Consider the following 19,853-nt stretch of genomic DNA (forward strand, 5'->3'; position numbering starts at 1 on the left):
TTAATTAAAATATCTTACCGAAATCTATAAATCCTTACAGAAGAACATCATACTCTAATGGATAAGATCATATGAACAAAAGTACTTCTTTGTAATATTAAATGCAACCTTTTTCTCACGTTAATTAATTCCCGCATTCGGTGTTTATTTTTTAAATTATACACCATGAGATCCGGGCTTGGTTTATAGTATTTACCAGTACAAACATAATCATATCAATAAATCATGAACTAAGAATCTAACGCGGCAAACCAGCCAAACTACAGTTTTGGCTACCAGGAGTGAAATAAGAGAGAATTTCTCCATGAATGAAAAATAAATCTTACAGTGCATTATTTAAATGTGTATGGTAACGATTATTGCATTGATGAAGTATTTGAATTGGATAAGTGATGCCTTAGCCAAGTGTAGCACACATTCAACAGTACAACAAAACATTAGATTTTACTTCCCCAGAAGCACCAAATTGAAGTTCTGGTATAAAAAAAAAAAAAAATTGTAATGGAGTTTCCCACCGTTGAGGCCGCCGGAAATGAAACTGAATACTAGCATTATTGCGGAGATATCAGTTATATAACTGCTTCCATTTGTTGAATATAAATTCATGCCTTCAAAATTTATATTTTGTGAACCTGGAATAGAAGAATGATGAACCAAAATTAAAGGGATTAGCATACACATTATTTTGCAGAAGCATGATTGCAGTACGAGTCCTCTCACCTTACTGTGCTGAGAGATAATCTTTTCATCAACCTTCTTCCCAGTCCACATCTTCGTCGTCATCTGCTGGAGCATCATCCGCTTGAACATTCAAATCGACCTTGTAATTTTCATTTCCAGTACCTGTATGAAAGCACCCATATAAACAAATGTAGGAAACAAAAACAACATATTGTATACCAAGATGTCAAGCACAGGGGAGTAAAAATTCATAAAAACGAAATTCAGACGGGGACAATCAATGTTAGTGCTTCTGGTGACACATTCGGAAAAGTGAGAGGAGAAACAATAAACAAGCTTATATAGACCATCACCAACATTTTAACATTTGGCTCTAGAATATATATGATTTCTTGGCTTGGAGATGAAGAGGAAGGTTAGAAATTATAATATAATTCAGAGTAAATTACATTACTTTGCTGGAGGTCATGGGTTCAAATCCAAAAACAGCCTCTTTGCATATGCAAGGGTATGACTGAGAACAATATACCTCCCCCCATACCTTCGCATAGCAAGGAGCCTTCTGGCAATGGCATATGATAGTTTTAATTAACATTAAAGGCAAAGAATACTCTCCTGTGTGCTTTCATGATTTTATATTTAGATCGACTAAAAACATTTTTAAGTTTAAAAATCAATTTCACACATAAACAAGGAAAATTATTTAGATTCTCACCATACAAATTATTATTTTTCAACATGTATACTTTGATTCATGTTCAACCTATAATTACAGTCATTATCACCTCTATTGCCATCATCATCCGTAGCTACCTACCACTACAATTGTCTTGCCACCTCTAATCAAAACCATTAACAAGGATTGTATTACATCATCCCATTTTTATAGATCTGAAGTTTTCCTCTTACCTTTTTTACCATAGCCACATTGCCATTACACCATGCCAATGTTGCAACTGTCAATGTCACTTTGGTAATTCATCAACCCCAAAACTAATAATGAAAACCAAGCATAATAGTAACCCAAACCCAATAGGAACATTTAATTTTCACATTTACGAGTTCAGAAAATTGATACTCTTTAACCCCAATAATTCATGAATGCAAGCCATAAAATTGGTCCTCAATTGAATTAGCAAAGTCTCTTTTGTCCAAAAACAAAGAAAAGATTCTTCTATATTGTCCCATGCCCATCCTTAAAAGTGTATTAACAATTTGGGCAGCCTAATAAAACAAAGTCACAGCAAATTACAGCAATGCATCCCCTTACATAATTTATTAGACCACACTGGCAGGGTTCAACTGGTTTAGAAAACCAGCTACTATTATACAAGTCCATCTAACACCAGCCAGATGAATGTGGTCCAAAGTTCAAACCAGGAAAAGATTGGTAACCAACTGATTCAAAGAAAGCCAATTAGTTCTTTGGTTGACCCTGAGAACATGGATTGGAACATTGATAACCAACCATTGCCTGCTCTTTAATAAGGATTTAAACTATTCTAAAAAATTTATAAAAAGGGGTACAATAAAATAACATTCCAAATACACACAGAAAAACAGTTTGGCTTTTAACAGAACTGTCCTCCAAATTTTGAAGTTGGATAACCCTATTATTCTGTCATTGTGGTTGTCATTTGCAGTGTCTAATAATCTTAAATTGACACATAGCATAAAGGCCTGAAAGCTAAACATGAATATAAGGTGATAAGTTCCATATGAAGCACAAAAGGGTAGTTTTTTTTTTTTGGTATATTGGGAAAATATAAAAGGATAATCAATTGAATCAAATTTTCAATCAACAATATAATAAAAATCTCAATAAAACAGTCACGAAATCTCACAATGTAAAGTTATTCCTTTTGTTTTTACCAAGCATATATTTGTAGAAGGCACATATAAACTTTATTGATCCAAGGTGTTCTCTAATAACATTGAAAAGACACAAATTACCTGCAACTGGAGCCTCCTCCCATTCAGTACCATCATCATCTTCCTCAAGTTTTGATTTCATGCCAACTTGACGATTAGAAGCACTGCTAGAAGGATCATTTGCAGTGAGTGTATTTGACAATTCTTGTTTACTAGCAGCTTCCAATTCATGTTGTTGTTTAAGCAAAGCAGCATAATAAGCCTTAATATACTCATCCTAAAAATACACAAAAAACCCAGATCCTTAGTGAATATAATTTTCAGAACCTTCAGATAGAAAGAGCAAGTAACTGAAGTGAAAAAGATAAAAGAAAAAGAAAACAATTGCTCATCATATAGTATATGCCTGTATATTTCTCTTATCATCATGGTCAACTGTTGATTTCTTGTCGTCCAAGTACTGTGCTGATGTGGAAATTGAAGTCCCATCCATCTTCATTTCCTCCTTCACCTCTCCACGTTGTTCCTTTGTAAGAACCATCCCTGATTTAATCATCCATGGTGGCAAAACCTTTAGAGATGTACTTCCAGTTTCTGACTTAACATCCTTTGTGTCTTCAGTTCCATTGAAGTCCACCACAACCTGTTCAAATCCAGCAGTAGATTACAAAGCATTTTAGGTTAGTGATGCTCAGTGCCTAAATTTGAAATTCATATAAAAGATCCATTATAATCAACTTGAGAGCAACCAGGCATCACCCTTCATATTTGTTCATGTATCACTTATTTTTGAGAGAGCTACACAAGTGTTAAATAAACCTGTGATAGTGATATACTCCCTCCATTCCATAATAATTGTCGTGTAAAAAGAAAAAATAAGTCCCAAAATAATGGTTATTTTAGTTTTTCAATGTAATATTAATTAGTGTTTCCCACTTATATCCCTTATAATATTAAAGATGGGCAACAAAAACTATAAATGAATTAAAGATAAGAGGGTCAATTTTGTAAAATTCTCACTCTATTTCATCCATTTATTAGTGTTTCTTGATCTGTGTAAAAAAACATAGGACGACAAATATTATGGGACAGAGGGAGTACTTCATTAGAGTAATGCTACATATACAAAATCTAATGGACAGATCTGTTTATACATTATTAGATTTACCTATGAATGTCACATCACATTTTTTCTACACATCAATACACAATATAAACCTGCCTATGTTGTGCTTTGCTACAAATCTTTACATAGTCGATCCCAAAGCTCAAATATAAAACCAAAGAGGGTTGTGTTATGCAATTGACAGCTAATGTAGAACTTTGTTGAATTTCTATGACACGGATCAATGAGGTGATAGTGTTAGTGCTAAGTTATTTTATTTAACTAAGGACTCAGGTGGAAACAGTGACCATTGACCTAGCATCTCAACTGAGTCGATCACCAATCCAAGTTTAATAACATTGCATGGAGGGGTATATACTAATGCTGATTATACAAGATTAATTATTGAATGGAGATCAACTTCTAGGTATTGTATTCTTTTGATGGAAATTTAGTAACATGGAGGAGTAAGAAACAAATTGTGGTTGTTTACCCAAGCTCAGAGTCTGAATTTTGAGCTATGGAACAAGAGTTTTGGGAACTGCCTTTGTTGAAAATTATTAGACAGTTTTAGGAAGTAAGAAAGGCCTATGAGCTGTACTATAATAATAAATTACAGTTAGGATTGCTCATAAGTCATGAGCTGGTTCCAGAGGATGGAATAAAACACAATTAGATTGTTCGTCACTTCATCAAGGAGAATTTGGATAGTGAATTGGTTACTACTTCATATAAAGACATTAGATGGAAGATGTGTTAATCAAGAGGCTACCAACAAAGAGATTTCAAGACATCAATAACATGGTGGGAATTATAGACATCTATTCACCATCTTGGAGGGAAGTGATGTGAATATAAAATGAATAATTATGCAACTACTGTAGATTATTTTTATTAGTAGGACACATTTGTAGGACAGATATATTTCCTATTAGTTTCCTTAGATGCATGTACAGGCATAACTTACGCAAGTTAGCATTGATATAGGTCTATATAATGTACATACACCATACTGTTTATCGGATATAATTTTCAGAAATTTCAATCTTTCAATTACATATGAAAAAATTATGAGAGAAAAAGAAGGGAAAGTATAATTATGTGGATGATAAGATATCCTCTAGAAAAACAAGATAAAACAAAAATAATAAGAAAAAACAAGAATAAGAATTTTTTTTTTTTTTATCTGCAAAGGTAAATATATATATTAATGGGAGTACCAGAGGTACTAAATACATAGTTAGTCACCATAAAAATGGTTCCTCAATCAGACAGCATAAGTCTGATTGGGAACCAAGCTATGGTTAGAAAGTGTACATGTTTGTTGCACCTAAAATGTATTTCCTACTACTGCAAAAAATGATGTGGGAGATTACTCGACCATTGATTAAAATGCACTGCAAAATCCTTCTCTAAATTGTGAAGCCAAGTCCACATTAGGAAAAGCGCATCTTCAAACAATTTGTGACCATCAAATGTTGCATAGTTTATTTACATGCAAGAAATGATAACCCTTAAAATAGGAACCCCTTACCTTAGTATCTCCACTATAAGGCATTGCTGCTCCATTATATCCAAGCTGAGACATTTTAGAATCTCCAGAAATATCTCCGTTGGCTGCACGCCCCATAGCACTAGCCCGAGCTTCCCACGCTAGAAGACTGCCAAACTCTGGAACAGGCAAATCTTTCACCCGGCTGAGTTGGTCCATTAAAGGCTTCAGCTGTGCCTGCAACCAGTTCAATTTTTTTAACTCTTCGACACTAATGGAATTCAATCTATTGATTATCAATTACATGTAGTTTAACCAATATAACTAAAGAGAAAAAAAAGGTTCGAGTTTGACACACGGTACACAAGAAGTTTCAAAGTCATTGTTAGCAAGTAGTCCAATTGGGCTGAGCTTTTACCAGTTGTACTATCTAGTACTGATCTAGATATTACTTATTGGTATAAGTAGGTATACAAGGTTAGTGTTTTACAACATATCCCAGGGCTCACATCAATATTATTATTCACTTTCTCCTTTTTTACCCTCTATAATTTTAAAGATCATCAAACATTACATAGAAATTAAATCGCAGACCCGAAACACCAATAAATAAAGGCTAACACTGTTTAGTGTTTAGTAAAACTTAAAGAAATTCAAATGAGATTTGTGATACCTATAAGATATCTAGATGGAATTCATGAAATAGAAGATATTTGTATGGACGCTGAAGAAAGTGCATCACATCTCTTTCTGAATTGTGATTTCTCTTTCCAGTTATAGAATAGAGTGTTTCAGCGGTTGGGTGTTTGCATGGTGCAGCATAATTGAAGAGGCATTGTTTGCAGCATAATTTGATGTTTTCTGGTAAGAAGCTGCACAGATTTCATTAGTTTATATGGCATTTGACTAGTTGGAGTTTTTTTGCTTCATAGCAATAAGGTGATTTTTCAGAATGAAGCAGCTGATCTCCAGAGAGTTCTGGAAACTATTAAAGCACTCTCATGGGCCTGGTTTGGCTGCAGAAGTACACTCTCGGAAGGACTGTCATGCGCAAACTGGTGTACCAATCCTTGGCATGTTTAGGGATTTACATTTAGCTGTTGTTTGGCTTTATGTATGTTCTGTTTGTATATTCTTCTTGAGGTCGCACTTCATGGCTCTCTTTTAATAACATTCCTACTTTGCATTTCACAAAAAAAAAGAAATAAAAGATATTTTATAAGTCCTACACAAGAGGACACAAAAGCATAACATCCAGCCATCACTACTTTTCAATTTTTTAATGGATTTAAAGGACTATTGAGCTTTTATTACACAGTTATAACTGCGGAAAGATTTTCAAACACATTTTTTTAGATTAGAAAGCCACTTCAACTCTTTGAACACGAAAAGCAACAGGTTTGTCCGGGTTATTTATTTTAATTCTGCACCTTAAATTTAATTGGTGTAAGCAAAACAATTTTCATTCCATTATCTAAACATAAAATCAATTATAATTATTAAACATACTATCAGATGACAGTTTAAGAACCAGAAATAAGGATTCAGGTGTTGGATCTATGTCCCACATCGAGTTGGGATGCTTGAGGGAGTATCTAAGTGCTTGGTTCTCCCCCCTTAACAACTAGGGGTGACAGCAATTAAGGCGGCTTTCCAACACTCCCCCTCACGCTCAAGGCTACTCGCCTGGAGCATAATAAACACAAGTGGCCCACCAATGGATCTAGGATAGGCACTGATAGCAATTGATAACTTAAGCACTTGGAGAACCCGCCCTTAAAAACTAGATGATAAGGGGGGAGAGGAGAACCAAGCACTCAAATACTCCATCGAGCATCCCAACTCGATGTGGGACTTAGGCATCCCATAATACCTAGGTCCCAATCATAGCACCACTCGAGACCCGACATCTCAGTGGCTCACACTCTATGACACTTCACTCGATGATACTTTACTCAATTTCCATATTGGTCAGAACCTTCCACCGGTCAAAATCCTCCTTAGGTAGCCTTTTCCATAATACCGACAACCAGCTTCGATATTAATTGAGAAGCACTTAAGCACTTCAGGAACCCACCCTTAAAAGCTAGTTGTTAAGGAGAACCAAGCATAAATACTCCATCGAGCATCCCAACTTAATGTGGAACTAAGGGCACCCCATAATACCTAGGTCCCTATCAAAGAAACCAAGAGATGAAGCATGCAAATTATCCCTGCAATCACCACCTTCAACCTCAAGGGAAAAAAATGGTTTGGCATACTGAAAAGAAGAAAAAAAAGTTTGGTATATCCTTCCATCTTATACCTATAAAAAGATTTTGTCTTGACATTATTGATCAGTTAAACATACACATATGTCATTGTCAATATGTTGCTAATGTGAGTGGTATGTGATACATCAACATATGTATTAAAATAGATCTCTAATACCCATGACAGAGTGATGAGAGAGAGACAGAGAGAGAGAGAGAGAGAGGAAGAGCGAGACAGAGAGAGAGAGATAGAACCAGAGCTAGAGAGAGACAGAGAGAGAGCCATAGTGAGAGAGAGAATCAGAGAGAGAGAAAGACAGAGAGACCATCTGAGAGAGAGAGAAAGACCGAACGACAACCCTCTAGCGCACGTGTTCAACAAGGAGTGGAGGCCAGCAAAGTCAACCACCGTAGTCGGAACGATCAACACAGATGTGGAGTTGCGGAGGTCGCCAACACCGAGCTTATGGAGGACGATGGGCAACGAAACAGTCACGCCAACCAACATGAGGGGCAATGGATTCAGGTGACGGGCAGAAGAAAAGCATCTTTGAAGAGTGGCTCAACTTCTCGTGGGGGCAGTGGAGTTCTGAAACACTCTTACCAGCGCACTGAAATAGGAAGGCTCCACAGAGTAATGTGGCGGGATAGGTTGGATATAACCTCCTTCTATTTCTCCCACTTCCCCGATGGCACCAATGAAAAGGACCTCTGGAAGAAATTCCAGGAATGGGGAAGGGTGAGGGAGGTATTCATACCGCAGAAGAAGAACAAAATTGGCCACAGATATGGCTTCGTGCGTTTCAAAGGGGTGGAAGACGTAGCTTCACTAGAGAGACGGCTGGATAACAATATCTATATTCAGGGGATGAAGCTGTTTGTCAATCAGCCTAAATTTCACAGGGGTGGTAGCAGGGCAGCTAAACCATTTTCGGACCCTCATAATAGATTAAAAATCAGCCTCAGGGTGCCGGATGGGCCAGAACAGAAGGCACATCAAGTTCCAACGTCTACAAGACTGAAATCATTTGTCGAGGTTGTGAAACAGAGCAACAATGTAAACAATGGTAGCGTTCACTCAATCCCCGGGAAGGAGTTAAGAGTAGACAATGTGGAACCCATAAGCATTCAGACGTCGCCGGAGAAACTCAAATGGCTTGACAATGCGTGGGTCGGGGGCTTAAAGAATAAGGGTATGTTTGATAGGGTAGACATGGAGGTTCAGGGGGCGTTTGGACTGGAGCTGAAGACTGCGTATTGGGGAGATGACAAGATCATAATCTATGACATGGATGATGACACAGCTAACCAGCTTATCCACGACGAACAGCAACACGGAGGGACCCCTTTTTACTCCCTTCAGAGATGGTCGCCAGCGATGGAGCCTTCTCATCGTCTGACGTGGGTTTGCATTTGGGGGGTGCCATTAAAGGCATGGGACGCGGAGAATTTCGCACGTATTGTTTCGACTTTTGGTGACTTGGTTGAGCTTGACGCCATGACGGAGGAAAGGTCAAGGGTGAACATAGCGAGGGTCCTAATTCGCACAGAGGTTAAACCGGTCATAGATGGCACTGTAACGGTTGTCGTAGATGGAACCCACTACCGTATGAAGCTAAGAGAAGAGTTTGGGAGTCAATGGGGGAATCGCTCATGGTCGGAGAGGCTGGATCGGCTGCCAACCTCACCATTCTCTACGGAAATGGCAGGGTCACCCGGCGATGGCCACATGCATGGAGCGCGAAGCTCCATTTCCGGTAGCCCACTCAGCCTATCGACCACCTGGTTATCGCCGTGCACGGAAGAGCGTCGGGGGAGCTGGCGGCCAGCGGAATCGTACCTACGGTGCGATCGCAGTGTCAACCCCGAGGACGCACACGTGTCCCATCAAGTCTGTCAACGGTCACTGCCAACCTTTGAGGAACTGACACCTGGTATCGGGGGCCAACAGGGAGGCAACGGCTCTCAGCCTAGAATCTTGCACGAAAATGGTAGGACAGAACCTACCTCTCCTCACCCTAGACAGCAGCAGCATCCTCTTAGGGAAGAAGACGTTGGAGATAAAGCAAAAAGTGCTTCAGACCATGTACGGCCAAAAGAAGGTGATCCCCTGGACAATAACTCTCAGACTTTACTTGGAGTCAAACCTGGGTCATATGAAGGGGACTCTGCAGTGTGCAAAGGAAATACCTCTACCCACATCTTGGGCCTGGGAGGTACTGGCCCAAACAATACCAGAACCAAAGTAACCTCACCTCTCAAGGTCTACGTTAGAAAAAAAGGCAGGTACTCCAGCAACTTACGTGGGCCGTGTAATTAATAGCCCAGATCATCATGGGATAGAGGCTGACTTACGGAAGCTGGACATAGTTGATCATGGGAGGCACTCTCAGTCACCAGCAGCACAGGGAATGAGTCTTGAGAGGCCATGTTTGGATCATAGCCCTAATTCCAGCAACAGTTTCAAAAAAGGCCTTTTCGAAAATGAGGAGGCATTCCATAGGGATATCATTAGAGACCTGGGACTTTCCTTTGCTGAGATAAATACCTGTAAAGACCACACCGTGGCTGGTGAAATTCACAGCAGCATCCCCTCTACATCAGCAGGAGTGATGGGTAAAAAACCCAAGGAACCATGAATATCTTGTCTTTCAACTCTAGAGGTCTGGGAAGTGGGGTCAAAAGATCAGCCATTAGGAAGCTGACCTTGACTCATAAGGTTGATATTCTATGTATTCAAGAAACCAAAAAGGAGATTATTGATAAAAATCTATGCCAATATTTATGGGGGGACGCCAATGCATCATGGGAGTTTCTCCCCTCCATTAATGCAGCTGGAGGTCTTCTTTGTATCTGGAATAATGAAGCTTTTGTGGTGGATAGAAGGGTAGTAGGTAGAGGTTTTATTTTGCTGGAAGGTACCTGGATGAAAGATAACAAGAAGGTGTATGTCACTAATGTTTACGCCCCCTGTGACATTCAAGGAAAAAGAGACCAGTGGGAAGAGCTTAAAAACCTCAAAGCTGTTTATCAGGATGGCCCATGGTGTCTTTTGGGTGACTTTAATTCTATAAGACACCCTCAAGAGAGGATCAGCTCTTTTCAATCAGTGAGCAGTTCCAATAACTTTTCTGAATTTAATTCATGGATAGACGACATGGAAGTTGAGGAGGTTAGATCTGTTGGGAGGTGCTTCACTTGGTGTAGACCCAATGGAACTATCATGAGTAAATTGGATAGATTTCTATTGTCTGATGAATGGCTGTCCCAATGGCCATATACTACACAATTTGTTCTGGACAGAGACTTTTCAGACCACTGCCCCATCCTCTTGAGGTCTTCAATCATTGATTGGGGGCCCAAACCTTTCAAGGTAATGGATTGCTGGTTGAAGGACAAAGGCTTTCAGAATATGGTGGCTCATAGCTGGGGTAATTATCATCCTAGTGGCTGGGGTGGTTATGTCCTTAAACAGAAACTAAAGTCCCTCAAACATTGCAAAAGACAGTGGAGCTATCTAAACGGGTCTGTTACTGCAAGAAAAATCAATGATCTAAAAAAGCAGATCAATGACATGGAGGCAGGAGTTAATGCATCAACAATATCCCAATCTCAGGCTGATCTCAAGAAATCGCTGCAGGAGCAGCTTTGGAATACAGCCCTTGCCTATGAATCTATGTTGAGGCAAAAATCCAGAGTGAAGTGGCTGCGAGAAGGGGACAGAAATTCATCCTATTTCCACAGAATTATCAATCACAGAAGGAGGGTTAATGCCCTTCAAGGTCTGTGTATTGATGGAGGATGGATCCATGACCCTAATAGTGTCAAGACTGCAGTTTTTCAGCATTTTAAAGATAGATTCTCAGAGCAGAATTCTTGCAGACCAACCTTGGAAGGGATCCAGTTCTCTTCCCTTGATCAAAGGCAGAAGGAAAGCCTTGTGGATAGGTTCACTGAGCTGGAAATCAAGTCTGCAGTTTGGGCTTGCGGGGGAGACAAAAGTCCTGGCCCGGATGGATTGAATTTCAACTTCATCAAAAAGTTTTGGGATACTCTAAAACCTGAGTTTATTAGATTCTTTGATGAATTCTTCATTAATGGCAGATTCCCCAAAGGAAGTAATGCATCCTTCATAGCCCTCATTCCCAAAACCAACAGCCCCCAATCTCTTAATGACTATAGACCCATTTCTCTCATAGGGTGTGTTTATAAAATTTTGTCCAAAGTCCTGGCTAACAGGCTGGCTCTTGTGCTGCCTCGCTTAATTGATGAAAGGCAAACTGCTTTTCTCAAAGGCAGACATATCCTCCATGGTGTTATGATAGCCAATGAGGTCTTAGCTGAAGCTAAATTCAAAAATACTCCTTGTATGGTTTTCAAAGTCAACTTTGAAAAAGCTTATGACTCGGTTTCTTGGGGATTCCTAAACTATATGATGATGAGGATGGGATTTTGTGAAAAATGGAGAAAATGGATCTATGGATGCCTCTCTAGTGCAACTGTATCTATTTTGATCAATGGCAGCCCTACTAGAGAATTTGTGCCTGAGAAGGGGTTGAGGCAAGGAGATCCCCTTGCACCTTTCTTATTTAATATAGCAGCTGAGGGTCTCACTGGTTTGATGAGGACAATTGTTTCCAAAAATCTTTTCAGTAGTTATAAAGTGGGGAGGCAAAAGGAGGAGATCAACATCTTGCAGTATGCAGACGATACTCTGTTCTTTGGATCTGCAAATACAGCCAATGTTAGAGTCATGAAATCTATCCTCAGAATTTTTGAGCTGGTCTCAGGGCTCAAGATTAATTATACTAAAAGCAAATTTGGGTGCTTGGGTAAATCCTTAGACTGGTGCAGGGAAGCAGCTAGCTACCTTAATTGCGGACAGCTGGAATTTCCTTTTTCTTACCTTGGAATTCCAGTAGGGTCCACCTCTAAAAGATGGGATGTTTGGCAGCCTCTCATCAGCAAATTTGAATCTAAGCTATCCAAATGGAAGCAGAGATGTCTCTCCATGGGGGGCAGGATATCCCTTATTAATTCTGTCCTAACAGCCCTCCCTATCTATCTTTTGTCTTTCTTCAAAATTCCTAAAAAAGTGGTGCATAAGGTGGTATCTATTCAGAGGAATTTCCTATGGGGAGGAGGCCCGGAGGCAGCCAAGATAGCTTGGGTAAATTGGGACACTGTGTGCCTTTCCAAGAACAGAGGAGGGCTTGGGATTAAAGATTTGTCTATATTTAACGAAGCCTTGCTTGGCAAATGGGGATGGGAATTGGCAAACAATCACAATCAGCTATGGGCTAGAGTGTTGATTTCCAAATATGGAGGATGGAATGCTCTTTGTTATGATCGGGACAGTGCTCATCTTTCCCATTGGTGGAAGGACTTAAAGGCTGTGTTCCAGCAACATCATAGTAACAGCATAATTAACAATTTCACTTGGAAGGTGGGTGATGGATCAAAAATCAAGTTTTGGAAAGATAAGTGGAGGGATGGTGGTTTAAGTCTCCAAGATAAATACCCAAGTTTGTATCAAGTCAGCACACAGCAGAAGCAGTCCATTAAGGCAATGGGTCTCTTAGTTGACGATAGATGGGAATGGAAGTTCCAATGGAGAAGAAATCTCTTTGATCATGAAGTTGACATGGCAGCAGCTTTTCTGGCAGACATTGGTGAGGTTCAAATCCAACCTTCAAGCAGGGACCTTCTTCTTTGGGGGTCTAATTCTGATGGCTCATACTCCACAAAGTCAGCATATAACTTTCTGAAGAATGAAGACAGACAGCATATTGAAGACAGTGTTTTTAAGAATATTTGGAATCTCAAACTTCCACCTAGAGCATGTGCTTTCTCTTGGAGACTCTTCAAGAACAGAATACCTACCAAGGTTAACTTAAGGAGGAGACATGTGGCTCTGCCCTCTTCTAATTGTCCTCTTTGTGATGAGGAAGAGGAAACGGTTGGTCATGTAATGTATTCATGTATGAAAACTAGGTGCTTATGGTGGGAAACTTTGAGTTGGGTCAATAGAGTGGGTCCCTTCTCCATTGAGCCTCGAGATCACTTTAAGCAATTCTCTTTATGGAGGGGGAAAAGTTCAGTGGATAAAAGATGGCAGGTCCTTTGGGTAGCTCTATCTATGACTATTTGGAAGCATAGAAACTCTCTGGTATTCAACAACCAGATTTTTTGCTCCGAAAAAGTCATGGATGAAGCTCTATTTCACACTTGGTCCTGGTTAAATGGAATGGAGACAGACTTCCATCTTCATTTTAATCAGTGGTCCACTAGACTTAAGGAAGAAATGTCTTAGAATTTTGGTTGTATGGGTTCTCATCTTATGAGATTTTTTGCAGATGGGGTAGGCAGAATATGCCTTTGTAATTATACATCATTTCAGTACATCTAGTATTGAAGTTTTATTAATACTATCAGATTTTTGCAGTGCAAAAAAAAAAAATGTATTAAAATAGTCTAAGACATACAAACAAGATTATCAAACTCGAGAGTCTACGTAGACTTATGGGAGCTCCATAGACTCAGCTTATAGACTTGTAAGAGTCTACTTCATATAGAAATAATAACAAAATATCTATGAATAACATACCAATTAAACATTTCAATAAGATAATAAAGGAAAATAGTAAACCATACATTCCACAATACTTAAATAACTAAGTGCAGTAATGCATCACTACTAGATAATAACTTGCGGAGGTGATAGTAGTGGTAGAGGATTCCCATCGAGGGTTTGATGTTGTTAGAGAACAAGGGTTTGATGTTATTAGAAGTGAAGGTTCTTCGATTTAGGAACAACACACCAAATGAAGGTATGTTTAACCCTAAACGCATAGAAAACAATCTAAAATGACCTGTGTTTTGGTCTAATTTTTTTAATTTGCTGACTCAGTGATAAACTCGAGAGTCTACTGAGTTTAACACCGAGTCTACTAAAAAGAGAGTTTGCACACAAGTTAACTCACAGAGGGTAAGTAGACTCGTATACTTTTAAGCAGTAGCAAGTTAATGAGAGTTTGCAACCATGCATACAAACATAATATGCATCAAATATTAGCAATTGATATGATTGGTGTAAAATGAGATAAATTGGGGGATATTTGTGTGTAAACCGTGTAAGAGGACACAACGGATGTGTGTTTATATAGGTTTATAGCATTGATTACACATAAATACACAATATTTGGTTTCCTGTAAATCAGGGATTATATGCCTACAAACTACATTTATTACAATATCATTGATAATATCTTTCAGATTCTCAACACTCCCTCTAAAGCTGAAGCTTACTAAGCTGTCAGCTTGTTACAGGAAAATTTTATACCCAATCAAAAACATAAAACTTGAGTTCCACTAAAAAAACGATAGTTTGAAAAACAACTTAGGAATGTTGGTGAAGTTGGGGAATGTTGCTAGAAGGAGAGAGTTGGAATATCCACCAGCCTTAAAAAAGCAAGTTCCAACTTTCTTAAAACCAACATTTGGAAGTTTCAAACCAATATTTTGCAGACAACTCAGGGATCTTGGTGAAATCGGGGAATATTGCTTGAAAAAGAGAGAGCTAGAAAACAAATCAGTCTCAGAAGGTTCAAAGCAAGTTCCAACTTTCTTAAAACCTAGGTTCAAAGCAAGTTCCAACTTTCTTAAAACCTAGATTTGAAAGCTTTAGGATCAATTGTGGAGACCCAACAAAGGGATAGAGATGAAAAGAATGACATAAATGGAATCTGCAGGTGAAAAGAGCCAAAAACAATCAAACAACGAAAACTACGGTGGCGGCTGACTACATGGTCAGACTCACCGGAGGAAGACGAGCACCATGGTGGTAGTGGGTGCACCCAGATCACACCGGAGAGGAGTAGATTTGACAAGACGTTAAAAAGATTAGAAGAGATGGCCGGATAAGGTGGTGGTGCATGGCAGCTCCGATGGCGGCAAAGAAAGGAGGGCTTGACCAGAGATGAGGAGATGAGTCCAGTGATGGTGACAACTTCTACATAACAAAATATGGTTCACTAGATAAGACACTCGCTAGAAATGTTGTCGAAAAAACACAAACAATTTTCCAGAAGAAGGGAAATGAGTGGAATGGTCCACTGGAAACAGGAAAAAGAATGATAAAAGAAAGGCAGCAACTAAAAGGGCTCATCGGGGACAGTGGGTACCTGGTGAGGGATGGTTTTTCCTTATTCCTTCAACCTAGCTCTAATACCACCATGTCAGAAAGTAAGTTATGAGCCTAACTCAACCCTACAAAATCAGCTTATAAGGTGAGGATTGCTCCCCACTTCTATAGTCTATTTGGCACTATCTTTAGTCAATGTGGGACTTCAACATGTCTCCCTTTTCCCCACGCCTAGCTGCCATGTAGAACTTTCAACACACCCCTCTATCTAAGGGTGACCAAAATTTAGGTGGCTTTTCAACACCCTCCCTCGCGCTCAAGACTATTTGCGTGTAGCATGACAAACACAGGAGGCCCATCAATGGGTGTAGGATAGGCTCTAATACCATGTAAAATGAGATAAACTGAGGGATATCTGTTTGTAAACCGTGTGTAAGAGTACACAGTGGATGTGTGTTTATATAGGCTTATAACATTGATTACACAACCGATATTTGGTTTCCTGTAAATCAAGGATTATATGCCTACAAACTACATTTATTAAAATCATTTAGAATATCTTTCAGATTATCAACAATTGGAATATCAAACTAATTTCTGCTCCTGAATTTCTGTTTACAATAAACAGAAAAAAGTCTTAACGGTTTCCTTAAACTGAGATCAGCATAGGATAAGGAAACAGGACAAAAGCTTAAAAGCCAACAGATTGTTCAACAAGATCATGTTAACCTCTCAGCATTTTTTATTCATAAATGTGTGTCCTTACCCTATGAGCTCTAATGACACAGGAATTTCTCAGTTCTAGCAAATGGCAGTGATAATCATAACTAAGAATAACAAATCTTAAACAAAAGGATCCATAATATAAAGCCCAAAAAAGAAACAAATAACATAGTAAAATCATAAATGACCTCCATCTTCTGAAGCATGTCTTTTAACTTTTCATGCCGCCATCTTCTTGCATTTTCATCTCCATCACCCCCTTCTTGAGCAACAAATTTGTCACTTTCTACCTCAAGTTTTCCATTACAACTTTCACAATGGAAGTCATCATCTTCAAAAGATACTAATCGCAATGCATCCAGAGCATTATATCTAAAAGAATTCAAATCCCCAAGTATTATGGAAACATATAACAAATATTGATATTGAAATAAATTTGGAATTATAATGGATTCTGAAACCTTTTTCCACATTTTCTACAGATATATTCCTCAATTGTGTTCTTGTTGTCCAATTCATCTTTCAGCAGCTTCTTCATGCGATGTATTCTGTACCTAACCACATCATATATCTGCAACAAAATTCAACATAAGAATTTCTACATATGGAGGAGCCATAGTGTAGTTGGCAACTGACTCAAAAGTAGTGACAAAAAATCACACAAAATAACATCGATTTCCCCTCATCTCGGAAACAAAACCACAAGAATCATGGAAGGGTCATTCATAGAAATATATAGTGGGAAGAAATGGACCTGTGCATAATCTAGACAACAGTAAGAGTGTGTGTGCAACTTGACCTTTTCTTCTCCCTCTTTTCCAGTTAGTTGAACATCAACTGTAGCAGCTGTAGCAGCACTATACATTTTTGCTCCTTTTGCTGTCTTGTAAAATCAGATAATATAGAACATAAGAAGAAAATAAGTGCATGAATATTTACGTCATTAATAGCTAACATCCTAACACTTCAAGGTTCAAACCTAATGAGGAAAAATAATAAAACTCAACAAACATGAACGGAAGAAAACTTAAACAGAGACACTGAATGAAAACTTCTGCAAGGGAAACCTCTGAATAGTTTAAAATAGCCTAGCAGAAATATCAACAAAAACTGACAAAGATGCCCAAAGATATTTAATATAAGTGCAGCAACTATACTGGTTAGAACAACTGATAAGAACCTAGGGAGAACTACACGGCAAAAGCTAGCTGTTGTAGTTGGAGAGCCCAAGGCCCTATAAACCTGATAAGAACCCAAGCACTTGGGGAACCCTCCCTTTAAAGCCAACTATCAACGGGTAAGAACCAAGCCACTTAGGTACTCCCCGCATCCCATACTACTTTGAATCGATGTGGGACTTAAGCACCCAATAATGCCCAAAGTCCCTATCAAAACCCCAAACTAGAATCTCATAGTATCAATGCGGGACTCAAGTCCAATCCATTGCAATTGGATCCTAACAAAACACTACCAAGTGCTCCGAACAAAAGGTTCAAATAAGTGACAGGAGAATCATAATTCTAGGATAAGAAACATTAAACGAATAATCAAAATTTCTGAGGCAGAATAAAGGACTGATTAAGGCTTCAAGATGTGGGATTTGAAGCATCAACCATCAAGTCATGGGACAGGAACAAATGGCATGAGGGAATGAATAGACAACCACAATCCGCATGTTAAGGAGTTTGACACCAAAATGAGTTTTATTGGCAGTTCAGGGAACAGAAAATCCTATTATATCAAAATTTAAGATCTACCTATGAGCACAAATGGCATGGATGTGAAGATACAACAGATTTGAAATTACTAGACAACACTACTATGTTACAATAACAAACAACAGCAAAAACTTATCCCACTGGGCACTAGGTGAGATCGATTACACAAATTGCACAATGCCATTGTGCTCAGTTAAAGACCAAATTCTCAAGGATGTTAAAACTACAACAAACATTGATATTCATAACAACACTCCAGGGAGATTGTTACATCTTGTGAACTCTAATGAGCAGATAGTTTCAACAAGTCACTTAGAGGCCCAGGGATAGCTTATATATATGCAACAAGCTTGGTGAATACAATTTATGTACCGGCTTCAGGAGGAGTGTCGAAAAATTCTCTGTTTCCTTATTTTACCAAAGTAAATATTATTTGTTTCTATGTATTTCTAACAGCTGTGTACCAAGTAATTACAGGATGTAATTACTAGGTTCAATCCCTATAATCAAGGGATTTTGATTTTATATTGATGATTGAATTTTATCATATAAATTGACAAGGTTGAGCCAACCTCTCAAACATTTTAGAATCAATTTCAGTTTTATTTTTATAGTTCAGAAACACCCATTTGCATATGCATATAAGCCAGTGAAATTTGAAAAAGTATGTAGCACCAATGTAATGCACAGACAGATCTCAATAGTTACCTCTCTCCTATATTCTCGAGTAATGATCTTCTCCTCTTCAAAAAACCGGAGAGTTCGGCGAAGCTGTTTTGTGTGTAATTTGAGATCTTTTGCCAAGTCTTCTTCTCGGACCCATTGTCGCCTGAACAGAATTCCCAAAACACCAATAATGAACCCAAACAATCAAAGAAATGCACCCAAATTTCCTTCAAAAGTCATAAAAACCCAACTGTGCACAAGATTGCTGATTCTCCAAAAAGCTCAAATCTCAAATCCACACTTCAACTATACTCATCAAACATCCCCAACTTCACGTCACACTGATCTACCCCTATCAAATTAAGAAGCAATGCACATACAATAACCCTTTCATGCCCCCACGTTTATGCATAATTATTCCCTCAATTTTTCACTAAAGAACTCGAATAACTTCCATTCATTAATAATTCCTTTGCTATAACTTATTCTGCAATCAAAATCAAGGATAATGGGAGTGAGAGCAAACCTCGTGAGGGCATCGAGAATCACCACAGCGATTCCTCTGTTATCACTCCTTCCCGATTTGGGTTGATTCTCTCCTTTACTCGTCAGATCATCGTAGAAAGCCCTCGCCGCTAGTTTAACCAGCCTACACCAAAAATCAATAAATAAATATCCCAGTTTTCTGTGTTTATTGTTATTGTTATTATTGATTATTTGATGAAGAAATCGCAGAGTTTTTAAAAATCTGGAATTGGATTGGAAGAGAATGCCGTACTTGTTGTAGTGATCGACCATCGAAGCGATCTAAGAATAATCTTTGAAGTGGCTTCGATAGATCGTCTCGGGGTTTAAATCGAAATGGAAGGACAAGTCATGTTTGATTATTCGATTCGATTCGGTGATGTTCCACCAACGTAGCTCTCAACAACTCGCTTCTGTTGTCTGATCTTTCCTTCCGAAGTGGTGATCTTTCAGGAAGCGGAGGACATGAAGCCTGTTCATTGAGAGGGATTTTCACATTAGCACACAATACAATATTCAATCACACCTCTCTTCTAACATAATATTTAATCATTGTTTTTTTTTTTTTGACAGATTTAATAATTGTGAGTCAAACATTAAAAATTACTATTAAATTACACCTTTGTTTTTTCAGAACACCTCTTTTTTTAAAAAAAATATATAATCCCATGAATTT

The 19,853-nt window shown here is 38.5% G+C and overlaps 1 protein-coding gene across 2 annotated transcripts; it reads right to left on the reverse strand.

Annotated features, from left to right (window-relative positions):
• Positions 1-282: 282 nt before the first annotated feature.
• LOC114409560 (general transcription factor IIE subunit 1-like) lies at positions 283-19,696 on the reverse strand. 2 transcript variants are annotated; one of them, XM_028373051.1, is made up of 11 exons: positions 19,431-19,696; positions 19,179-19,301; positions 18,695-18,815; positions 17,023-17,151; positions 16,730-16,839; positions 16,457-16,640; positions 5,193-5,387; positions 2,960-3,196; positions 2,635-2,830; positions 721-843; positions 283-632 (listed from the first exon to the last, which is right to left on the reverse strand). In XM_028373051.1, exons 1-10 carry the CDS (start codon positions 19,448-19,450, stop codon positions 749-751), a joined length of 1,410 nt encoding a protein of 469 aa, XP_028228852.1. In that variant the 5' UTR covers positions 19,451-19,696; the 3' UTR covers positions 283-632; positions 721-748. The 2 variants fall into 2 exon arrangements, with proteins under 2 accessions (XP_028228852.1, XP_028228853.1); XM_028373052.1 differs by having other exon boundaries at positions 342-632; positions 17,068-17,151.
• Positions 19,697-19,853: the final 157 nt, after the last annotated feature.

The sequence above is a fragment of the Glycine soja genome, chromosome 4, assembly GCF_004193775.1.
Source record: "Glycine soja cultivar W05 chromosome 4, ASM419377v2, whole genome shotgun sequence".
NCBI classification, from domain to species: Eukaryota; Viridiplantae; Streptophyta; class Magnoliopsida; order Fabales; family Fabaceae; genus Glycine; species Glycine soja.